The 20,935-nt window shown below is 49.0% G+C and overlaps 1 protein-coding gene across 1 annotated transcript; it reads right to left on the reverse strand.

Annotated features, from left to right (window-relative positions):
- Positions 1 to 1,156: 1,156 nt before the first annotated feature.
- Positions 1,157 to 13,006, reverse strand: MSRB2 (methionine sulfoxide reductase B2). Its single transcript, XM_068146440.1, is given in 5 exon segments — positions 1,157 to 1,733; positions 3,602 to 3,749; positions 9,997 to 10,073; positions 11,293 to 11,399; positions 12,900 to 13,006. Coding segments are annotated over 5 exon segments (531 nt in total). The 5' UTR covers positions 12,991 to 13,006; the 3' UTR covers positions 1,157 to 1,625.
- Positions 13,007 to 20,935: the final 7,929 nt, after the last annotated feature.

Genomic DNA, 20,935 nt, shown 5'->3' on the forward strand with positions numbered 1-20,935 from the left:
AAGAAATTGCATGGCACTTGGGGACATGGTTTAATCGCCATGGTGGTATTGGGTTGATGCTTGGACTCAATGATCTTAGAAGGGCTTTTCCAACTGAAACAGCTCTGTGATTCTATGATCCTGGTCAGGCAGTAGGTGATGCAAGGGCATCTCTCTGCGGCAGATCACACACACAGCAGGCAGCATGCTGGTGTGTGAGCAGACACCTCTCATGACAATGTCACCATCACCATCTCTGACACCACATCAAACCCGCAGCAGCCAAGTGTCTGCTTCATTTGTGCTGCTCCACACCTCTGGTGGCCTTTGTGCTGGTCTGGTTTAGAGAATCACAGGCTCAGCCAGGTTGGAAAAGACCTCAGAGATCATCAAGTCCAACCTATTACCTAATATCTAACACCTCCTGACAACTAAACCATGGCTACAAGTGCCACATCCAAGTCTTTTTTGCACACCTCCAGGGATGGTGACTCCACCACCTCCCTGGGCAGCACATTCCAATGGCCAATCTCTCCTTCTGGGAAGAACTTTCTCCTCACCTCGAGCCTAAACTTCCCCTGGTGCAGCTTGAGACTGTGTCCTCTTGTTCTGTTGCTGGTTGCCTGGGAGAAGAGACTTACCCCCACCTGTCTACAACCTCCTTTCTGTAGGTTGGCTGTAGTGATCTCTGTCTTTGTGTGATGGTTTTAGAAGTCCTGAAATTGTGGAGATCTCTTGTAGGAAGCACAGGAGAATGGAAAACTGCAGAGCTTCAAGGCAGAAGGAGCAAAAATCGATCCAGTGCAACACAGCTCTGTTTGCTGAAGGCATTGAACAGTTTTAAGATGATACTAGTAAATGAGCACACCCAGCTTATGACTGAAGCAACCAAAGTGGGGAGAATGGAAACAGCCTCCTGTAGGTAAAGCCAAATGAGATGTTGCCTAGTAACTCTCAGCAGGGAAGCATTTCAACCCAGCCAGTTTAGGGAAGCTGATGTTCTGACTCCAGATTATTTTCTCTGGAAATCAAAAAAACAACAAACCAAACCCCCAAACAAACAAAACCCCAACACACACACACACCACCCCCCAGAAAAAACCCAGCCCAACCAACCAACCAAAAAAAGATCCACCAAGTGAACAACCCAAGCAACCAACTCTGAAAGCAGGAAAGCTCAATTTAACAGGTCTGATTTATTTTCCACTTACAGCAAACCATGGTGACAGTGCTTGGGAGAACACAGAGGTATTACCAAACCTGTACAAGGAGGAATAAACAGGGCATGTTTGCAACAGCAGCAGACCTTGACTGAAAATGGGGTTTGATGTTGATTTGCCACCCCCACCCCCCTTCAGGTAGTTGTAGAAAGCAAGCTCTCCCCTGAGCCTCCTCTTCTCCAGGCTAAGCAACCCCAGCTCCCTCAGCCTCTCCTCACAGGGCTGTGCTCAAGGCCTCTCCCCAGCCTTGTTGCCCTTCTCTGGACACCTTCAAGTGTCTCAATGTCCTTAAATTGAGGAGCTCAGAACTGGACATAATGCTCAACTACCAGAACTGGAGTTCCATATTAAAAGCATGCAAGTTTTTCCACAACCTTCTTGTACAAGCAGTGCAAGGATGTTCTCTAAGCCACAGATATCCACTTCTCACTGAGTAGAGCCTGGTTTGAAGTTTAATGCAACGCTGTTGATACAGAACCTCTGGCCAGAAGGTGCAGGACCATCATCAAACACGTGGCCCAGGTGGGCATCACACTGCAACAGAAATGATGCACCATTGTTAGCTGGCAGTCATGGACCAGCATGATGCTGGCACCTGCTGTGCTGTCCTGAATCAGCAAACCTCTGTCAGGAATTCACTGTTGAATTCTGCTGGTGGAGGAGAGACTAGAAACACATCCTGGAGGGCCAGTGGGCAAATACCTGCCCCTACACAAGCAGTTCCCAGAAGTGGAAGTCAAAAAGAAAACAAGAAAGCATAGGAAAGAAATGGGAAGATATAGATTGCTCAACATACAATGAAGATTTCAAGTTAATTGAGACAGTCACTGTAGGTCCTTCTCACAAGTGAACTGAGGGCTTACCCCCCCCAGAATTGCTGATGGGAAGGAAGTTTGAATCAGAATAGCTGTCAGTGGCTCATTTTAAAATGAGAAGGTTGTCTTCAGCTGGAGTTCTTGAAGGGTTGCTGCTGGGTATGACTGCAACCATTAACTCTACCAATACAGATTAGACACTGACCTGCTGGAAAGCAGCTCCATGGAGAAGCACCAGGGAGGTGGTAAGAGTCACCAGCCCTGGAGGTATTCAAAAAACATGTGGATGTGGTGCTTAGGGATGTGGTTTGGTGATGGTAGCTTAGCAGTTGTGCTGGCAGCTTAGCAGTTGTGGTGGCATTGTAAGCTCTAAGCCAGTAGATGGACTTCATCATCTCAAAAGTCTCTTCCAACCTCAACAGTTCTATGATTCTACAATTCTGTGAGTGTAAAACAGAGCCACAAGCCAAGCAGTGCTCTAAAAAACACACTGTAAGTATTAGCAGTTGAAGGAACCCTTTCCAGTCTAGAAAAGAGGTGAGCAAGGGAGTCAAAATAGCTTCCCAGAACAGAAGGGTGGTTTCTGTGAAACAGGAGAAGCCAGAGAAGGTAGCTGTAAAGGAGTGGGGCATCACCATCACTGTGCAGGGCAAACAGCAGTAAGTTTCACCAGCTGCAAAGCAAACTTTGTCTTTTCCCCAGTGTCTAACCAACAGTGGGAAGACATGAAGGCCACAGCTCATTACCTAGAAAGCCTGGGGAGTCTCCAACACTGTGGATTTTAAGAACAGCTTCAGCAAACACTTAGCAGGACTGGATCAGGAAGAACTTCCTCTGTGATGGGGCAAATGTGTAGACCAATTCTCAGAGTCCCTTCTACTGTCTCTAGATGCTTGAGCTCCTCTCAATAAATTTTATATGTATGAGGCTCTCAAGCACAGCCCTATGAGGAGAGGCTGAGGGAGCTGGGGGTGTTTAGCCTGGAGAAGAGAAGGCTCAGGGGAGACCTCATTGCTCTCTACAACTACCTGAAAGGAGGTTGTAGACAGGTGGGGGTTGGTCTCTTCTCCCAGGCAACCAGCACCAGAACAAGAGGGCACAGTCTCAAGCTGAGCTGCACCAGGGGAAGTTTAAGCTCGAAGTGAGGAGAAAGTTCTTCACAGAAAGAGTTGCTGGTCATTGGAGTGTGCTGCCCAGGGAGGTGGTGGAGTCTCCATCCCCGGAGGTGTTCAAAAAAGGCTTGGATGTAGCACTTGAAGCCACGGTTTAGTTGTCATGAAGTGTTAGGTATTAGGTAATAGGTTGGACTTGATGATCTCTGAGGTCTTTCCCAACCTGGTTGATTCCATGATTCTAGCCCTTGCCCGTGCTTACACAGCTACTCTCCTCAGCCACATCATTTTCTTCAACCTGTATTTGCCTATGTTTGATACTTGGAGCTCTACTCATGCCCAGAAGTGAGACAGAATGGTCCCAGTGTTACCATCATTGCCACTGCTGTATTTAGGTAGATTCATTAATGGGCACAAAGAACTCTAATTTGTGAAGATGTGTGGTTTTGGGTATCACCTCCAAAAGTCAGCATACCTGTTTGCAGGTGACTTCAGTTCTGGCTGATCCCAACGAGTTATCCGTTCGTCTCACAACATTGGTGTTGCTCTCATCTCTGCCACGAGCACCATAAGCCTCAGAGAATGAAGGCCATCCAGTCCCAGAGTTGTACTTCTTTGCTGAGCTAGAGTGGAAACCAGAGCTTGTTAATTAGTAACAGAGGTGTTACCAAAAAGTCTGGGTTTAATAAGAACTTTGGCTTTTTTCCTCACCCCTGTCTTGTACTACTATTAATCATATTTGGCACGGCAGGGATGTTCTCACAGGCACCAAACTGTGCTGGAAGCTCTTTTCCAAAGAGAATTCTTGGAAGAATGAGAGAATTCTTGGAAGAATTCTCTTTGGAAATGCTAAAGGGAATTCTTGATCAGCCCACAACAGGAGCTTTTGCCTCACAGTTTCTGTTTCACTGATGAACTGGCAGTTTATAAAGCTCAAAAAACCTCAAGGTGTTTGTTTCTTTGTTTTTCCACACCCACTGTTTAGCTGAGTTACACCTGCAAAGCTGAAGATCAAAGCCTGGCCCAACACAACACAACACAACCTCAAAGAAGAGAGTTTACAAAGAGGAAATGAAGTATGAGAAATGGTAGGGTTTGGCTACTGGACCAAGCTCATGTCTGCTGAGGGCTCTGGCTTGCGGTCAGAGAAGAAACTGGTTGGGAAAAATCAAACAGAGCCTTCCTCAAACCATCAATCAGCCACTGACAAATCCTCACAGCACAAGCATCTGACTTTCCCAAGAGATCATCAGCCATCAGAAACTGCCTCACAGACTCTCGACTTGTTGATGCCTCCTGTTGGCACCCAGGATTGCCAGCCCTGTTTAGCTGCACGTTAAAACTGGGAGCATGTGTTGGGAGCCATGACCTGGCTGTTGCCTGGGGACTTACGATGCAGAAATGAGAGGACCCCACCTGTTTGAAGCTCTGCAAGCTTTGACAGCAGTAAGCATTTTCTCCTGGTGAAGAGTAACCTTAGTGTGAGTTAGAGTGAGAAATGAAGACAGCGTCACGTCCTGCTAGCATAAGTGGGCTGGAGACCCCCCACAACCGTTTCCTCCCCATGTCCCAGCAGTTTCACAAACCCAAGACTCTTACTGGCATCTAGTGGTGGATGGAGACATCAACACCAGCAGCTTGCTCGACTCTGGTGAAGGGGAGGAGCCCATTAGTCAATACAGAATTTAAACCAAAATATCTAGCATGGATCATGTATATTCCCCTGGGGTACTAATACAGCAACGAGCTGTATTCCCTTGTCCCCATCCACAAGAAGGGTCGGATGGAGGAACCTGGAAACTCCAGGCCAGTCAGCCTGACCTCAGTGCCCAGGAAAGTGATGGAGCAGATTATCCTGGCGGCAATAACTGCGCACCTGAAGGATGGCCAAGGGCTCAGGTCCAGCCAACATGGATTTAGGAGGGGCAGATCCTGCCTCTCCAACCTGATCTCCTTCTATGATCAGGTGACCCATCTGGTGGACATGGGGAGGCCTGTGGATGTGGTCTGCCTGGACTTTAGCAAGGCCTTTCACACCGTCCCCCACAGCAAACTGCTGGCTAAGCTGTCAGCTCCTGGCTTGGACCACTACACTCTGTGCTGGGTTAGGAGCTGGCTGGAGGGCCAGGCCCAGAGAGTGGTGGTGAATGGTGCCACAGCCAGCTGGTGGCCAGGCACCAGTGGTGTCCCCCAGGGATCAGTGCTGGGCCCCATCCTCTTCAACATCTTCATTGATGATCTGGATGAGGGGGTCGAGTCAGTCATCAGCAAGTTTGCAGATGACACCAAGTTAGGGGCAGATGTTAGTCAGTTAGAGGGTAGAAAGGCTCTGCAGAGGGACCTCGACTGCCTGGACAGATGGGCAGAGTCCAATGGGATGGCTTTCAACAAGTCCAAGTGCCGAGTGCTGCACTTTGGCTATGGCAATCCCATGCAGAGCTACAGGCTGGGGTCGGAGTGGCTGGAGAGCTCCCAAACAGAGAGGGACCTGGGGGTGCTGGTTGGCAGTAGGCTGAACATGAGCCAGCAGTGTGCCCAGGTGGCCAGGAGGGCCAATGGCATCCTGGCCTGCATTAGGAATAGTGTGGCCAGCAGGAGCAGGGAGGTCATAGTGCCCCTGTACTCTGCTTTGGTTAGGCCACACCTTGAGTCCTGTGTCCAGTTCTGGGCCCCTCAGTTTAAGAAGGACATCGAAACACTTGAACGTGTCCAGAGAAGGGCAACAAGGCTGGGGAGAGGCCTTGAGCATAAGCCCTGTGAGGAGAGGCTGAGGGAGCTGGGATTGTTTAGCCTGGAGAGGAGAAGGCTCAGGGGTGACCTCATTGCCCTCTACAACCACCTGAAAGTTGGTTGAAACCAGGAAGGGGTTGGCCTCTTCTCCCAGGCAACCAGCACCAGAACAAGGGGACACAGTCTCAAGCTGTGCCAGGGGAGGTTTAGACTCGAGGTGAGGAGGAAATTCTTCACCGAGCGAGTCGTTCGTCATTGGAACGGGTTGCCCAGGGAGGTGGTGGAGTCGTTGTCCCTGGAGGTGTTCAAGAGGCGATTGGACGTGGCACTTGGTGCCATGGTCTAGTCATGGGGTCTGTGTTGATAGGTTGGACTTGATGATCTTTGAGGTCCTTTCCAACCTAAGTTATACTGTGATACTGTGAAAACCATGGAAATCTTCCTTTCAGTGCCTTTTAGAAAGACAAGGCAACGAGCTGGGAAAAAAGCATGAAGAATCCACCTCAAAGCTCAGAGCATGCTTCAGTGTTTTACAATCAACTCTACAGGGCTGTCTTTGAGCAATGCAACTGTAGGAACGGACAAAGATTTGCAAACACAGAGTGACCAAAGCCCAGTTTTTGTGAGGGCTCTTGCTCAGTCCTTAAGTCAAGCCACAAAGACCCATGAGAAATGCTCTCCCACCTCATCCCCTCCGTGAAACTGCGGAGAAACAGGACACAGCACAGAAGCAGGCTGTACAAGCAGGTACTTTGGGATGCAGACCTGTTTCTGTACGGCTCAACGAGTGCTTCCTGCCTCCCCTGCTACAAAACCACACCAACACTATGCCAACCAGCCACAGAACAAAACCACACCAACACTGTGCCAACCAGCCACAGAACCTGGAGGAACACAAATGTCCCTACCTGACTTCTGACCTTCCCTGACACCCACTCGTGCTGTTTCTTTTTCTGAGTGGCTAAAGACTTCAGTCAGAATTCCTCTCTTTTTTCCCACACAAGGATCCTTCTGCTTATTCATACACAGTGACAGGAGGATCCTCTCTGAAATGCTGTAGAGTCAAGGAAGACCTTTAATGCTCTGGTGGGTTTTGCATCTGACCCTGAGCAGCTCCATCCTTTCTGTGCCACTCACAATACTTCTGTTTATTGTAGATGTTTGTGCCACTGATGAAGGATCAACTTCTCGAGCTGTTAAACTAACTCTCAACAGAAGTGGGCTCTCCGTGGTTTTACTAACAGTAATAGCACTTCAGACTCCCTAATAGAAACATTTTAGTGCCCCCCAAATATTGCTGTTCAAGATCATATTTGTGCTTTGAAGTATTTCACCACTTAATTTATGCCTAAGTGGACTTTCCCTAAACATATGCATTAGATTAGCCTTCGACACACCATTCCTCCAGCACATGTCATTGGCTTTGATCCCTAGTTCAAGTCATCCTGGATGGAATCCAGATAATTCTAAAAACTCCTATTTTATATATATATATATATATATATATATATAAATATTTTTTTTGCTGTATGAATCTCAGCTGTAGGTTTGCTGAAGGTTTGAGATTTCACTGAAGCACCAAAACTTGCTATAAATGTGTACACACAGGACTGTATGAAAGAGAGGAGGAAGTGCTTCCATGTTTCCCTGCAGCTAATGATCTGACGCATCTGAAAAAGTGGTATTTTTTTTTTCAATGCACCAGGAAATAAATATGGTGAATGAATCTCTTAGCAAATACCAGGTTTTAGGGTCCTCCACAACATGAGCCAGCCATTCTGAACATGAGCCAGCAGTGTGCCCAAGTGGCCAAGAAGGCCAATGGCATCCTGGCCTGCATCAAGAATAGTGTGGCCAGCAGGAGCAGGGAAGTCATTGTGCCCTGTACTCTGCTTAGGTTAGGCCGCACCTTGAGTCCTGTGTCCAGTTCTGGGCTCCTCAGTTTAAGAAGGACATTGAGGCTCTTGAAGGTGTCCAGAGAAGGGCAACAAGGCTGGGGAGAGGCCTTGAGCACAGCCCTGTGAGGAGAGGCTGAGGGAGCTGGGGTTGCTTAGCCTGGAGAAGAGGAGGTTCAGGGGAGACCTCATTGCTCTCTACAACTACCTGAAGGGTGGTTGTAGTCATGAGGAGGTTGGTCTCTTCTCCCAGGCAACCAGCACCAGAACAAGAGGACACAGTCTCAAGCTGCACCAGGGGAAGTTTAGGCTGGAGGTGAGGAGAAAGTTTATCCCAGAGAGAGTCATTTGCCATTGGAATGTGCTGCCCAGGGAGGTGGTGGAGTCACCATCCTTAGAGGTGCTCAAGAGGGGATTTGACATGGTGCTTGGTACTGTGGTTTAGTCATGAGGTCTGTGGTGACAGGTTGGACTTGATGATCTTTGAGGTCTCTTCCAACCTTGGTGATTCTGTGAACTGCATGATCCCTGAGGTCCCTTCTCAACCTGACAATTCTATGATCCTATAAAGGATGCCTAAACTGAAGAGACACCTGAAGGAACTCTTCCTCAGCTTAGTAACTTAAAATACCTCTAACTGATCTGAATTTTTCAGAAGTATTTTTAGGTTTTGTATTTGTCCTCAGAGTATTCTGAGATGCTGAAAGGAATTTATTCACAAGTGTGTAATAGCAAATATGTAAAGCAAAGAACTCAGGGAAGCAAACATTGTCTTACATAACAATAGTATCCTGGACTTGGTCAGAGGAAAGCTAACTGTTCACAAGCAGCAGCTTCTAATTTATTTAACTGCTTAGTTTAGGCTTATTTCTAATGTAATCATTACATTTTTCCACCTTTCTTCCTATCCTGATCTTTCATTCCTCATTTGAAGTTCTGATCTCTGATGCCTCCTTTAAAGGCTGCATACAAATGGGCTCCATTGAACTCTCAGCTGGGAATGCACAAAGGCATTAAAAATATGAGGAACTGTCTTTCCTGGTCCTGTTACAGAGAACAGAAGCCCCTCTGCCCATCCCACTCTGAGGCCCTCTATTTCCTTTGGCTCAGGCTCTAATGAAGTTGCACAATAGAGAGCATTGGAAAGAGCACAGAGGTTAACAGTGCAGTCACTCTCAGTTAGGGTCTAAAAAGTAGATGTAACCAAAAAGGCAAAAACACTGGAATTTAATTTAGGGAACAAGAAGGTGGTGGAGTTGAAGAGGAGGTCTCAGCTCCAGGATGAGGGTCCCAGCAGTAAGAACATAACTAGGCTAAGGGGGACTAAAGGTCTGTGTAGTGCAGCAGCATGAGTGGGAGGTGACAATGGAAGAGCACAAGAACAAACAGTGATCCTCACACATCACTACAGGTATTCTGTGGCAGCTTGTGGCTTAGAGACCACTGAAACAGAGAATTATTACCAACCAAAAAGCACAGTGTGTGTGGCAGGAGGAAAAGGCAAATCTTAATACAGCAACTACTATCTGATGGCCACTGGAGACGTTCATATGCTGAAAAAAAGAACATACCAGGTACCTGTATCACCACAGGTGTCCTGGGCATCTTCTACATAGCACTCTGGCACCAGGGGATTGCTCTTCTGATCTACACAGCCCATTCCTCTCATGAAAAGCCACTCCTCCTCCTGCCACAGTTAGGACATTGTAAGGATGCTGTGAAATCTGAGGGATGTGTTCAGTTCTGGAGCCCCTATTACAGGAAGGATCTGGAGGTGCTGGAACGTGTCCAGAGAAAGGCCACAAGAGTGAGCAGAGGGCTGGAGCTGCTCTGCTATGAGGACAGACTGAGAGAGCTGGGGCTGTTCAGTCTGGAGAAGAGAAGGCTCTGGAGAGACCTTATTGTGGCCTTCCAGGATCTGAAGGGGGCTACAAGAAAGCTGGGGAGGGACTTTATAGGGTGTGAGGGAGTGACAGGACTGGGGGGAATGGAGCAAAACTAGAAATGGGTAGCTTGAGATTGGATGTTAGGAAGAAGTTGTTCCCCATGAGGGTGGTGAGAGACTGGCACAGGTTGCCCAGGGAGGTGGTGGAAGCCTCATGCCTGGAGGTTTTTAAGGCCAAGCTGGATGTGGCTGAGTGCAGCCTGCTGTAGTGTGAGGTGTCCCTGCCCATGGCAGGGGGGCTGGAAGTAGATGATCCTTGAGGTCCCTTCCAGCCCTGACAGTTCTATGGCTGTATGTTACCTGAAGAGTGGGGCATTGCAGCACACGCAGCATTATAATCCTGGCTCTGTGTTATTCAGGTAGATCCCACTGAAGGGCTTGGAAAAGACAACATAAAATAATAAAAAAAAAAAAGAAAAAAAGAAAAGAAAAAGGCAAAAAAGAGAAGTTAATAATGCAGGTCTTTAAAAGCTCACCATCTGGAACAAGCATGTAGGAATCAGATTTGGAACAGCAGAAAAACCATAAAGAGAAGGCTTTGCAGGGGGGCTTTGAAGAACAAACATGAGCAGTCTAAAGAAATGAAGGGGAGGATGCCTTTGGATTAATAGAGAAGACTACCCCCTGCCCCCAGAAGCTTCAAGACCAGGCAGATCCATAAATCATCCAGGTAGCAGGGCTGGAGCCACGACCTCTAAGCAGCTTGTGAAATGTGCCAGGGCTCTGCTATGGAGTGCCACAACTTCAAAGTGGCTCTGCAAAGGGACTCTCCTCCTCCCTGCATGGTTGGGAATTGGGATCCTTATTTCACAGATTAGGGGCTGACCTGCTGGAAAGCAGCTCTGATGACAGAGAGCTGGGAGTGCTGGTGAACAGCAAGTTCACCATGAGCCAGCAATGTCCTCTTGTGGCCAAGAAGGCAAATGCTTTCCTGGGGTGCATTACAACTGCTGCCAGCAGGTCAAGGGAGAGTCTCCTCCCCTTCTATTCTGTCATGGTATGGCCACATGTGGAGTATCATGCCCAATTCTAGGCTCCATCCTTCAAGAGGGACAAGGAAAGAATCCAAGAGAGGGCCACAAAGATGCTGAAGGCAGTGGAGCATTTCTTAAGAGGAGAACCTGAGAAACCTGAGCAAAGCAGACTAAGAGGAGAGCTTCTCAGTGCTGCTCAATAGCTAAAGGGTGGAGTTCATGAGGATGGGGCTGGACTTTCTCAGTGGTGTCCAGTGACAGGAGAAGAGGCAGTGGGCTCAGACTAGAATACAGGAGGTTTCACTGGAACTCAAAGTGAAACTTCTTTCCTGTGAGGGTAGGGGAGCCCTGGGCCAGGCTGCCCAGAGAGGCTGTGGAGCCTCTTTCTCTGGAGACTGCTATAGCTCTGCTGTGCAACCTGCTCTAGGTGAACTTTGTCTAGCAGGGAGATGGGACAAAATGATCTCCAAAGATCCCTTCCAACCCCTACCATTCTGTGATTCTATGAGGGCAAGGGAAAACTGCAAAGCATCTAGATGGTGACAGCTCCCCAAAGCAGGGTTTTCCTCAGCCCAGCAGGCAGAGGTGGCTTAAACCTGGGCGGTGTCAGCACTTTGCTTACCGGCTCGGTTCCTTTCTCTCTTGTAACATAGAATTGCTCTGGAGTCAATTTTTTCCCCCAGTCTGTAGCAGCACTTGCTTCAGGTTGTTTAGTCAGAGAGCTCCTGCCTCCAAGGAGATGTAGAGAGATTGTGTGTGTTATTTTAACGTAGGCTCTGTTGAAGCTTTCCATCATCACCTCAGTTCTCATTGTTTCTGTGGGTACTGACAGAGCACAGGAGGACAGTTCTGGGATATAAAATCTGGGGTGAGTGCAGGACTTTGCATCTGCTCTCTCTTCTGTGTGCTGCATATGGAGGGAGGCTCCAGCACACCACTTGGGAAGGCTCTGGACTGAAACAGACACCTCCAACCCAAGGGACCAGCCGCTCTCCCAGTGCAGCCCTCTGTTCTGGCTTGGGACAACTCCTGGTGCTCCTTCTTCATCCCCAAATATCACTGAAAGCTTTGGCAGTTTGCCTCTTGGAAACCATCAGAAACCAGAGCTAATGCTCATTTATGGGCTGTTAACTAGCAACTCCCAGAGGCCTCAGTGGAAAGTGGAGCCGAGAAGGAGCACTGGAAGGAACCAACACCTACAGGCTGAGAGAAATGGGGCCATAATTAAGTGAGAGGCACTCAAGAGGAGAACAGAAGTCATCCATCATGGTGCAAACATCCAGAAACATCTCCTAGGAGTCCATATACATCATGCAGAACATTTATGGTGACATGGCATCTGCAAAGAATTAATATATAGGCTAAAAAATGACAAGTGAAAAATTAGTTTGATTCCCTTCTAATCCAAAAATCTGCACTGGGCAACTCCTCCTCCTACTGCTTCTACTTCTACAACTAACTCTACTCATGGAGCTGTGGGAGGGGGTCCAGAGGAGGCCATGAGGATGATCAGAGGGCTGGAGAACATCCCCTATGGGGACAAACGGAGAGAGCTGGGGCTGTTCAGCACGGAGAAGGCTCTGGGATGACCTTGGAGCAACCTTTCAGTACCTGAAGGGGCTACAGGGGAGCTGGAGAGGGACTGTTTACAAAAGCATGGAGTGACAGGCTGAGGGCAAATGACTTCAAACTGCAAGAAGCTGGCTTTAGATTAGACATTAGGAAGAAACTCTTCCCCATGAGGGTGGTGAGATACTGCGATAGGTTGCCCAGAGAAGTGGGGGCTCTGGACCTGGAACTGTTCAAAGCCACCTTGGATGGGGCCTTGAGCAACCTGCCCTAGTAGGAGGTGTCTCTGCCCATGGCAGGGGGAGCATGGAACTAGATGATCTTTAAGGTCCCTTCCAACCCAAACAGTTTGATGATTCCATGATTCTATCCTTATCTCTGTGTCCTTGAAAAGAAACCAGCTCCTGAGTGATGAACACATGCCTGGCCTCTTCTCCTGCGAGTCAGAGCTGATATAGGGGAGGGAAGGAATTCGTGACTCACAGTTTCACCATAACCCCCTCCATTTTAGCCTGCTAGCTCAGGGGAGATACCTACAGCACTGACTTCATCCTTTCCAACCAGCTAGAGGCCACCGGGGATGAGGATGCCCTCCCCTCGCAAGGCAGCTCCTGCTCTTTTCCCCACCCCCCTGCTCCCCATGCTTTGGCTAGAGGGTACCTGTGCTGCTGTAGATACTGGAGCTCCGTGGCAGGGAGCGGCGGCGGAGGAGGTGGCTCCTGAGCAGGCTCTGGAGCAGCCGAGCCGCCATAGCAGCGGGGAGGGACCGGGAGGGAGACGCCGGACGCAGCGGAGCGCCTCCCGGTCCCTCCCCGCTGCGTTGTTTGTCTAATCCCTGCCTTCAACCTAAATAACTCCTCCTCCCGACAGCAGCGAAGGGAGCCCCCGCTCAAACTCTGACACAGCGTCTGCCGCTGAAGGTTTCCGTCTCCCCTTAACCCGAGAGGCTTAGAACCGCAGCGATCTGCTGCAGTCTTGGGCACAACCATCTGCGCTTCCTCTGCAGCTGGGTTCTCTTCTTTTTCTTTTTTTTTTTTTTTTTTAAGGAGAGAAAGGTATTTTTTTTACGAGCTAAAGGGCTATTGCTCTCCCAAATGAACGTTCTTGCTCTCCTAAATGAACGTTCTAGGCGTGGCAGGAGTTGCATTGATGAATTGTGAAGGCAATAGTTGTATTGATCACTTGTGAAGGCAAGGTGGGGGTGAAGTATCGTAGTATCATAGAATCAGTCAGAGTTGGAAGGGAGCACAAGGATCATCTAGTTCCAACCCCCCTGCCATGGGCAGGGACACCCCACACTAGATCAGGCTGGCCAGAGCCTCATCCAGCCTGGGCTTAAACACCTCCAGGGATGGGGCCCCAACCACCCCCCTGGACAACCCATTCCAGGGCTTCACCACTCACATCTTCCTCCTCACATCCAGCCTGAATCGCTTGTTTACGTGGTGTGAATTGCAGTCACAGCTGCTTGGACTTGGTCTATAAATATATCTTTACCAGGACACATGTTGGAGCTGAGCCTCCTGTCCTTAAAAAGTAGATCTACACAAACACACACACCCAAAGAAGAAAAGAACCCCCCACTTTGCCAGGTTAAGCTTTAAGGCTGCTGTCTGCTTTTTCTAATTGCAGAATACAGAATCAGCCAGGTTGGAAAAGACCTTTGAGATCACCGAGTCCATCTATCGCTCAACACCGTCTAATTAACTAAACCATGACACTAAGTGCTTCATCCAGCCTCTTCTTAAACACTTCCAGTGATGGTGACTCCACCACCTCCCTGGGCAGCACATTCCAGTGGCAAATGCCATGGCAGGGGGGGTTGGAACTATATGATCCTTATGGTCCCTTCCAACTCTGACTGATACTATGATACTAAATCCAGTGAAGAATTTCTTCCTAACATCCTGCTTAAACCTCCCCTGGTGATGCTTGAGACTGTGTCCTCTTGTTTTGCCACAGGTTGCCTGGGAGAAGAGACCAGTTGCTTATTTGCAATTAATTAGAAGGAACTTCTTCCTTGAAAGGGTTGTCAGACACTGGCACAGGCTGCCCAGGCAGGTGGCTGAATCCCCATCCCTGGAGGTGCTGCAAAGAGACAGAGATGTGGTGCTGAGGGCCATGGTTTAGCCCCAGCCTTGGGAGGGTTAGATACCACTTTGCCTTGATGAGCTTGAAGGTCTTTTCCCTCCTTAACGATTCTATGATTGCTTCATTATTAGGGACACAGAAGGAACTGTTTTGACTGTATCCAAACCCTTGTCTAACAGTGGTGTTTAGTATATGATTAACTTATTTTTTAGTCCAGTTCTTCTAATCAAAGGTAAAAAAACCCATATCACAGAATCACAGCATGGTGGGGGTTGGAAGTGTCCTCCAGAGATCATCTAGCCCAACCCCCCTGCTAATGCAGGTTCACCTAGAGCAGGTTGCCCAGGTGTACCTCCAGCTGTGTTTTGAAAGTCTCCAGAGAAGAGGACTCCACAATCTCTCTGGGCAGCCTGCTCCAGTGCTCCAATTCCAGTCCATTGCAATCTGCCCCCTCAGAAAGGAAAATGGTGACATGGTCACAAGTGATGAGGAAAAGGCTGAGGTACTCAATAACTTCTTTACCTCAGTCTTCACTGCAAGGGCCTCTAGCCACACTCCTGATGTTATGGAAGTCAATGCCAGGGACGGGGAGGAAGAACTGCCCATTGTAAGTGAAGATAATCCTTGTGGTCCCTTCCAACCCTGAACGATACTATGATACTATGATATTATGCTCCTTAAGTAAAGTGAATGTGCTGGTGGTAGAAGAGGCAGATGCTGTTCATCCCAGCAGCCAGCAGCCACATTTAATCACAGCCTCCATTTTTCCATCCACCAGAAGCCTGACCTGCAGTCTTCTGAACCAGCATGACAAGAAATGGCCTCAAGTGACACCAGGGGAGCTTTAGTTTGGATATTAGGAAAAAATTCTTTCCTGACAGAGTGGTCAGGCATCGGAACAGGCTGCCCAGGGACTCAGCATCCCTGGAAGTGTTCAGGAAACATGTGGCCATGGCACTTCAGGGCAGGGTTTAATGGCCATGATGTGGTGATGGTTGAACTCAATGATCTCAGAGGATTTTTCCAACCAAAACAATTCTATGATTCTATGACAGGTCTTCCTGAAGCAGAAACCACCACCTCCCTCCCCTCCACAGCTGGAGGTATTTCATTTTTCATCTCTCCAGTGCTGAAAACCCAAATTGTTGTCCTGTCATGCCTGTAATACTGACTCCCATGGTTACAGCACATAGCAGCCTTGGTAGCTAGGCAGAGAACCAGGCAGCACCCCTCCCCATAGACTGGTCTAAAAGCCAATTAGGCTGTTACTTAATTTTCCTCCTTTATATTTCCTTCTCCCTTATGCACAGGGGGAAGCAGTCAGAAGTCTTCCCTAGCTGCATTATGCAAATTTCCCAGTGAATTCCCCCAGAGTTGTAATTCATTTGGGTTATTGTGAGAAATGGTGCCCAAAGCCTGCCTCAGCACAGGCTACAGCCAGGCAAGAGTCACTCCTCAAGGTCCCACCAGAGCTGTGCAGCTGGGGAAGAAGCTCTCAGCCCCTCCTGCCCCCTTCCAAAGGGGGTATCCCCCCATGGAGGGATGACCACGAGCCAGCAATGTGCTCTTGTGGCCAGGAAGGCCAATGCCATTCTGGGGTGGATTAGAAGGGCTGTGACCAGTAGGTCAAGAGAGGTTCCCCTCCCCCTCTACTCTGCACTGGTGTTTTTTTGGGGGGTGGTGGTGGGATGCTTTTGGGTATGCTTTGGGATCTCTCTTTTGTCACAGTGCTTGTGGTTCTCTGTAACACTTTCACTGTTCTTCCATTTAAACTTTCCACCATTTTTTGCAATTGGTTTGTCTGAGTCTTTGCTTTTGCCCGTGGTGGGAGAATCGGCCTCTCAACCTACCACAACTGGTGAGGCCACATCTGGAATATTGTGTCCAGTTCTGGGCCCCTCAGTTCAAGAAAGGCAGTGAGCTGCTGGAGAGAGTCCAGCACAGAGCCATGAGGATGGTTAAGGGAGTGGAACATCTTCCATATGAGGGAGGCTGAGAGCTCTTTAGCTTAGAGGAGACTGAGAGGTGACCTCATCAATGTTTATAAAGATGTAAAGGTTGAGTCTTGAGAGGCTGGAGCCAGGCTCTGCTGGGTGCTGCCCAGTGACAGCACAAGGGGCAATGGTAGAAATTGAGGCATAGGAATTTTCACATAAATATGAGGAAAAATTTTGCCCTGTGAGGGTGACAGAGGCCTGGAACAGGCTGCCCAGGGGGGTTGTGGAGTCCCCCTCTCTGGAAACTTGCCTGGATGCATTCCTGTGTGATCTGGTGTAGGTGCTCCTGCTCTGGCAGGAGGGAGTGGACTGGATGAGCTTTTGAGGTCCCTTGCAGCCCCTGAAATTCTGTGATTCTGTGATTCCTGTGTGCCTGGGCAGCAGCAGCAGCAGCAGCAGCAGTGTACGTGGGAGGGTGAAGGTGAGAGGAGGAGGGAAGCCGTCACGCTCCAGACTATCCTGCTAATATTTATTCAGGCCCTAACCACTTCCCAGTCCTGGCTCTGCCTTGACTGACAGCTTTGGGGACAAGCAGAGCATCACATAATGCCTACGCTGGCAGATACTGAGCAGTCAGCCACAAAGTGGTGAGATGCAGAAATCAAATGAAGCCACTTCAAATTCCAGGCTCTGCTTAAGCAGCTTTGGTTAATAAAGCCCTTGACGGTCCTGCAGACGGAGGAAAATGCTTAGGCCAGGCTGGGTTGGCTTCAGATGCATTTGTATGCACCAGTTCTCCCCTGCTCATCTTGGCATACCTAATGGATGTGCCCTCCTGTGGGATGTTCCCACTGGAACAGATGGGAGCCCAGCAGAGCAGGATTTGTCTTGGGCCTATCATAAGCAGCACGCCCAGGTTCCTGGGGCATGAAGAGAAGAGGGCTAGCTAGCATGAACACTTGGGTGGGGAGGTTGTGTCTGTGGCAGGCTCCACTCTCCCCACAGAAATCCTCACTGCTTTTGGAGGAGACGATGGCAGGAACTCCACATCCTTCCTCAGCAGTCTTCCCTCTTACCTAACAGACTTGATATGACTCCACAGCTAGATGGGAGGAAACTCTGAGCTCCTGCTTTATGCAGACACTGTTTGGGCTTCCAAATGCCATCCAAAGATCTGTGCTAATGCTCCAGTGATGAATTCCATGGCAAAATGAAGTGAAATGGATGTTTTGCAGTCACTCCTCGGTAGAAAACTCGAATTTGGCATCAGCCCACTGGTCATGTTGAATGTCATCCACTTTGAGAAGCAGACACACACCCTGGGATGGAGTGAGCATATCTGCAGGGGCAGCTCTTGGGAAGCAGCAGCAGGCTATTTCCCTGGATTGCTCTGTGCAGCTCCTGGATTGCCCTGACTCATAGAGTGGGCTGGGTTGGAAGGGACCTCCAAAGGTCGTCTAGTCCAACTCCCTCTGCAGTCAGCAGGGACATCCTCAACTAGATCAGGTTGCCCAGAGCCTTGTTGAGCCTCACTTTGAGTATCTCCAGGGAAGGGACCTCAACCACCTCCCTGGGCAACCTGTTCCAGTGTTCCACTACCCTCATAGTAGAGAACTTGTTCCTAACATCCAATCTAAATCTGCTCTTCTCTAGTTTGAAGCCATTGCCCCTCATCCTGTCACTGCAGGCCTTTGCAAACAGTCTCTCTCCATCCTTCTTGTAGCTCCCTTCAGATACTGGAAGGCTGCTGTTAGGTCTCCCCAGAGCTTGCTCTTCTCCAGGCTGAACACCCCAGCTCCCTCAGCCTGTCCTTGTAGCAGAGCTGCTCCAACTCCCTGATCATTTTCGTGGCCCTCCTGTGGACCTGCTCCATCAGGTCTGTGTCCTTCCTGTATTGAGGGCTCCGGACCTGGATGCAATACTCCAGGTGAGTTCTCACCAGAGCAGAATGAAGTGGCAGAATCACCTCTCTGGATCTGCTGGCAGGACATCTTTTGATGCATCCCTGGACTCATACCATGCCACATGGACAGCCATAACACATTCCCCAAACCTGTGTGTGGTTTTTCCTCCTCCCTTGTACCTCAAGGCAGCGAAGAACTGTCTGGTTCTTCTTCCAGCCAGTACCCAAAGCCTGAACAAAGCAGGCAATGAAGGATTATTTGGCAGCAGCCACCACAGCAGCAGCTTTCTGTAGGTTATCTTAACGGATTTATCACCCTGAACTAAGCCCTGGCCATCTGTTCTATCCTCTAATTACAAATGCAGGAACAGCTAATTCACCACTGCATCATAAAAAAGTAAAATAGAAATGATTGAAGAGTAGGGAATGTCATGCTTCACACGCTGGCAGGGGGTGGTGGGGGGTGAAAATTGCTCTCTGCAAGCAGAGTTTGCTCAAATTGCAGCTTAGGTTGGAGATTAGGAAACATTTCTTTCCTACCAGAGTGGTCAGGGATTGGAGCAGGCTGCCCAGGGAGGTGGTGGAGTCACCATGCCTGGAGGTGTTCAAGAAACTTTGACTTGGAACTTAGGGATGTGGCTTAGTGGCCACGGTGGTGTTGGGTGGATGGTTGGGCTCAAGGATCTTAGAGGTCTTTTCTAACTGAAAGCATTTGATGACTCTGTGATTCTTTCCCAGCAAACAGGAATTCCTGAGGAGCAATGCTCACCAGAACAGGTTTTATTCCTGCTCCTTCATCTCAGGTGTACTTTGAAATTTAGGATTCACTTAAGGGCAGTTCTGAACCTTTTTTTCCCCCTTCTCTCTTAGATGAGCCCCGGAATATTTCTTTTCTAATGCATTTTCTTATCAGGGAAAGCACAACATTTTTCTCCTTAAAATCCCTCCCAGCCTCTGCTTTTCCTCTAGCTCAATTTTGCTGGGATAAAGGCTTGTCTGGGGGAGTCACCCACTGGTTTTGTGCAGGTGACTCCTCTTCACTGCAACACTCTTGGTGTGGAAGTTAGGCAGAAAGCAGGGGGCTGAGTGTGTGTGCCCTGCTCCCTGGGAACAACCCCAACTTCTGTTATACTGCCACTGTCCAAGCCACCAGCAGCAGTAGTGGTTTAGCTGGGAGCTCAAGTTCTGATTCACCTGGGTATAGACTCCTGGCAGCATCTGTCCTCTCTCCTCTGGAAATCTTATACTGAAAACTCTGCTCTGCTCTGGTGAGACCCCAGCTGGAGCACTGCATCCAGTTCTGGAGCCCCTAGTACAGGAAGGATCTGGAGGTGCTGGAAGGTGTCCAGAGAAGGGCCACGAGGATGAGCAGAGGGCTGGAGCTGCTCTCCTTTGAGGACAGACTGAGGAAGTTGGGGTTGTTCAGTCTGGAGAAGAGAAGGTTCTAAGGAGACCTTCTTGTGGCCTTCCAGGATCTGAAGGGGGCTACAAGAAAGCTGGAGAGGGACTTTTTAGGGTGTCAGAGAGTGATAGGACTGAGGAATGGAACAAAATTAGAAATGGGTAGATTTAGAGTGGATGTTAGGAAGAAGTTCTTCCCCATGAGGGTGGTGAGAGACTGGCACAGGTTGCCCAGGGAAGTGGTGGAAGCTTCCTCCCTTGAGATTTTTAAGGCCAGGCTGGATGTGGCTGTGAGCAACCTGATCCAGTGTGAGGTGTCTCTGCCCATGGCAGGGGGGTTGGAAGTAGATGATCCTTGAGGTCCCTTCCAACCCTGACAGTTCTGTGATTCTATACAATTGAACAAGTTAGGTTAAGGGGCCAAGAACTACCATCCTGGTCCTCTGCCACATGGAACTGGGGTTGTTTAATCTGGAGAAAAGGAGGCTGAGGGGAGACCTCCTTGCCCTCCACAACTTCTTGAAACATTGGCAACATGGATGTTGGTCTCTTTTGCCTAATAAGTGATAGGAGGAGAGGAAAAGGCTTCAGGTTGCACCAGGGGAGGCTTAGGTTGGAGATTACAAGAAACTTCTTCCCTGAAAGGGTTCTCAACCACTGGCACAGGATGGTGGTTGAATCCCCATCCCTGGAAGTGTTCCAAAGAGGCAGAGATGTGGTGCTGAGGGCCATGGTTTAGCCCCAGCCTTGGCAGAGTTAGAGAATGGTTGGACTGGCTGATCTTAAAGAGCTTTTCCAACCATAATGGTTCTGTGATTCTAGAAGAAGCAGAGATGGTTGTGAGCAGCCTGCCTCAGTGTGTATAGCCTGGGCCTGCCTGCATGAGCAACAGGACCTGCTGCCTGCTCTGATATGGTTGCTGTTCTCTTCTTGCTGTGTTTCCTCCAACATTTGTCCAACTTCAAGAAAGAACTGACTTCATTTATGCTTTGCACATGGTTTTCATAGATGGCATCTCAGCAGTCAGTGAAACATCAATGAGCTGGAAGAACTAGCTGGTTCATTAGCATGCAAATAAGCTCACTCCTTAATGAGAGAGAAGCTTTTACTAGCTCATTGTGTCTCCAACACACTAATTTCATCCATGCCCTACAAATAACATCTCTATAGGTCAAAGGCCTCTGTGTGTGTGTGTCCCTTTGTGCTTCTGGCATTTCTCCACATGCTCTGCTCTACCTGAACTCAAATTCTGCCTGGGTGACAGTGGACAAGGAAGGCCAGAGAAACCTATTCCAACATTTCTGCTGTCTTTCAGTGTCAGAGACAGTGTTTGTAGGACAGAAAACCAATTAGCTGCTGAAGAG

Source organism: Melanerpes formicivorus, unplaced genomic scaffold (genome assembly GCF_026170545.1).
Source record: "Melanerpes formicivorus ecotype bairdi unplaced genomic scaffold, bMelFor1.0.p_v2 SCAF_13, whole genome shotgun sequence".
Classification (NCBI taxonomy): Eukaryota; Metazoa; Chordata; class Aves; order Piciformes; family Picidae; genus Melanerpes; species Melanerpes formicivorus.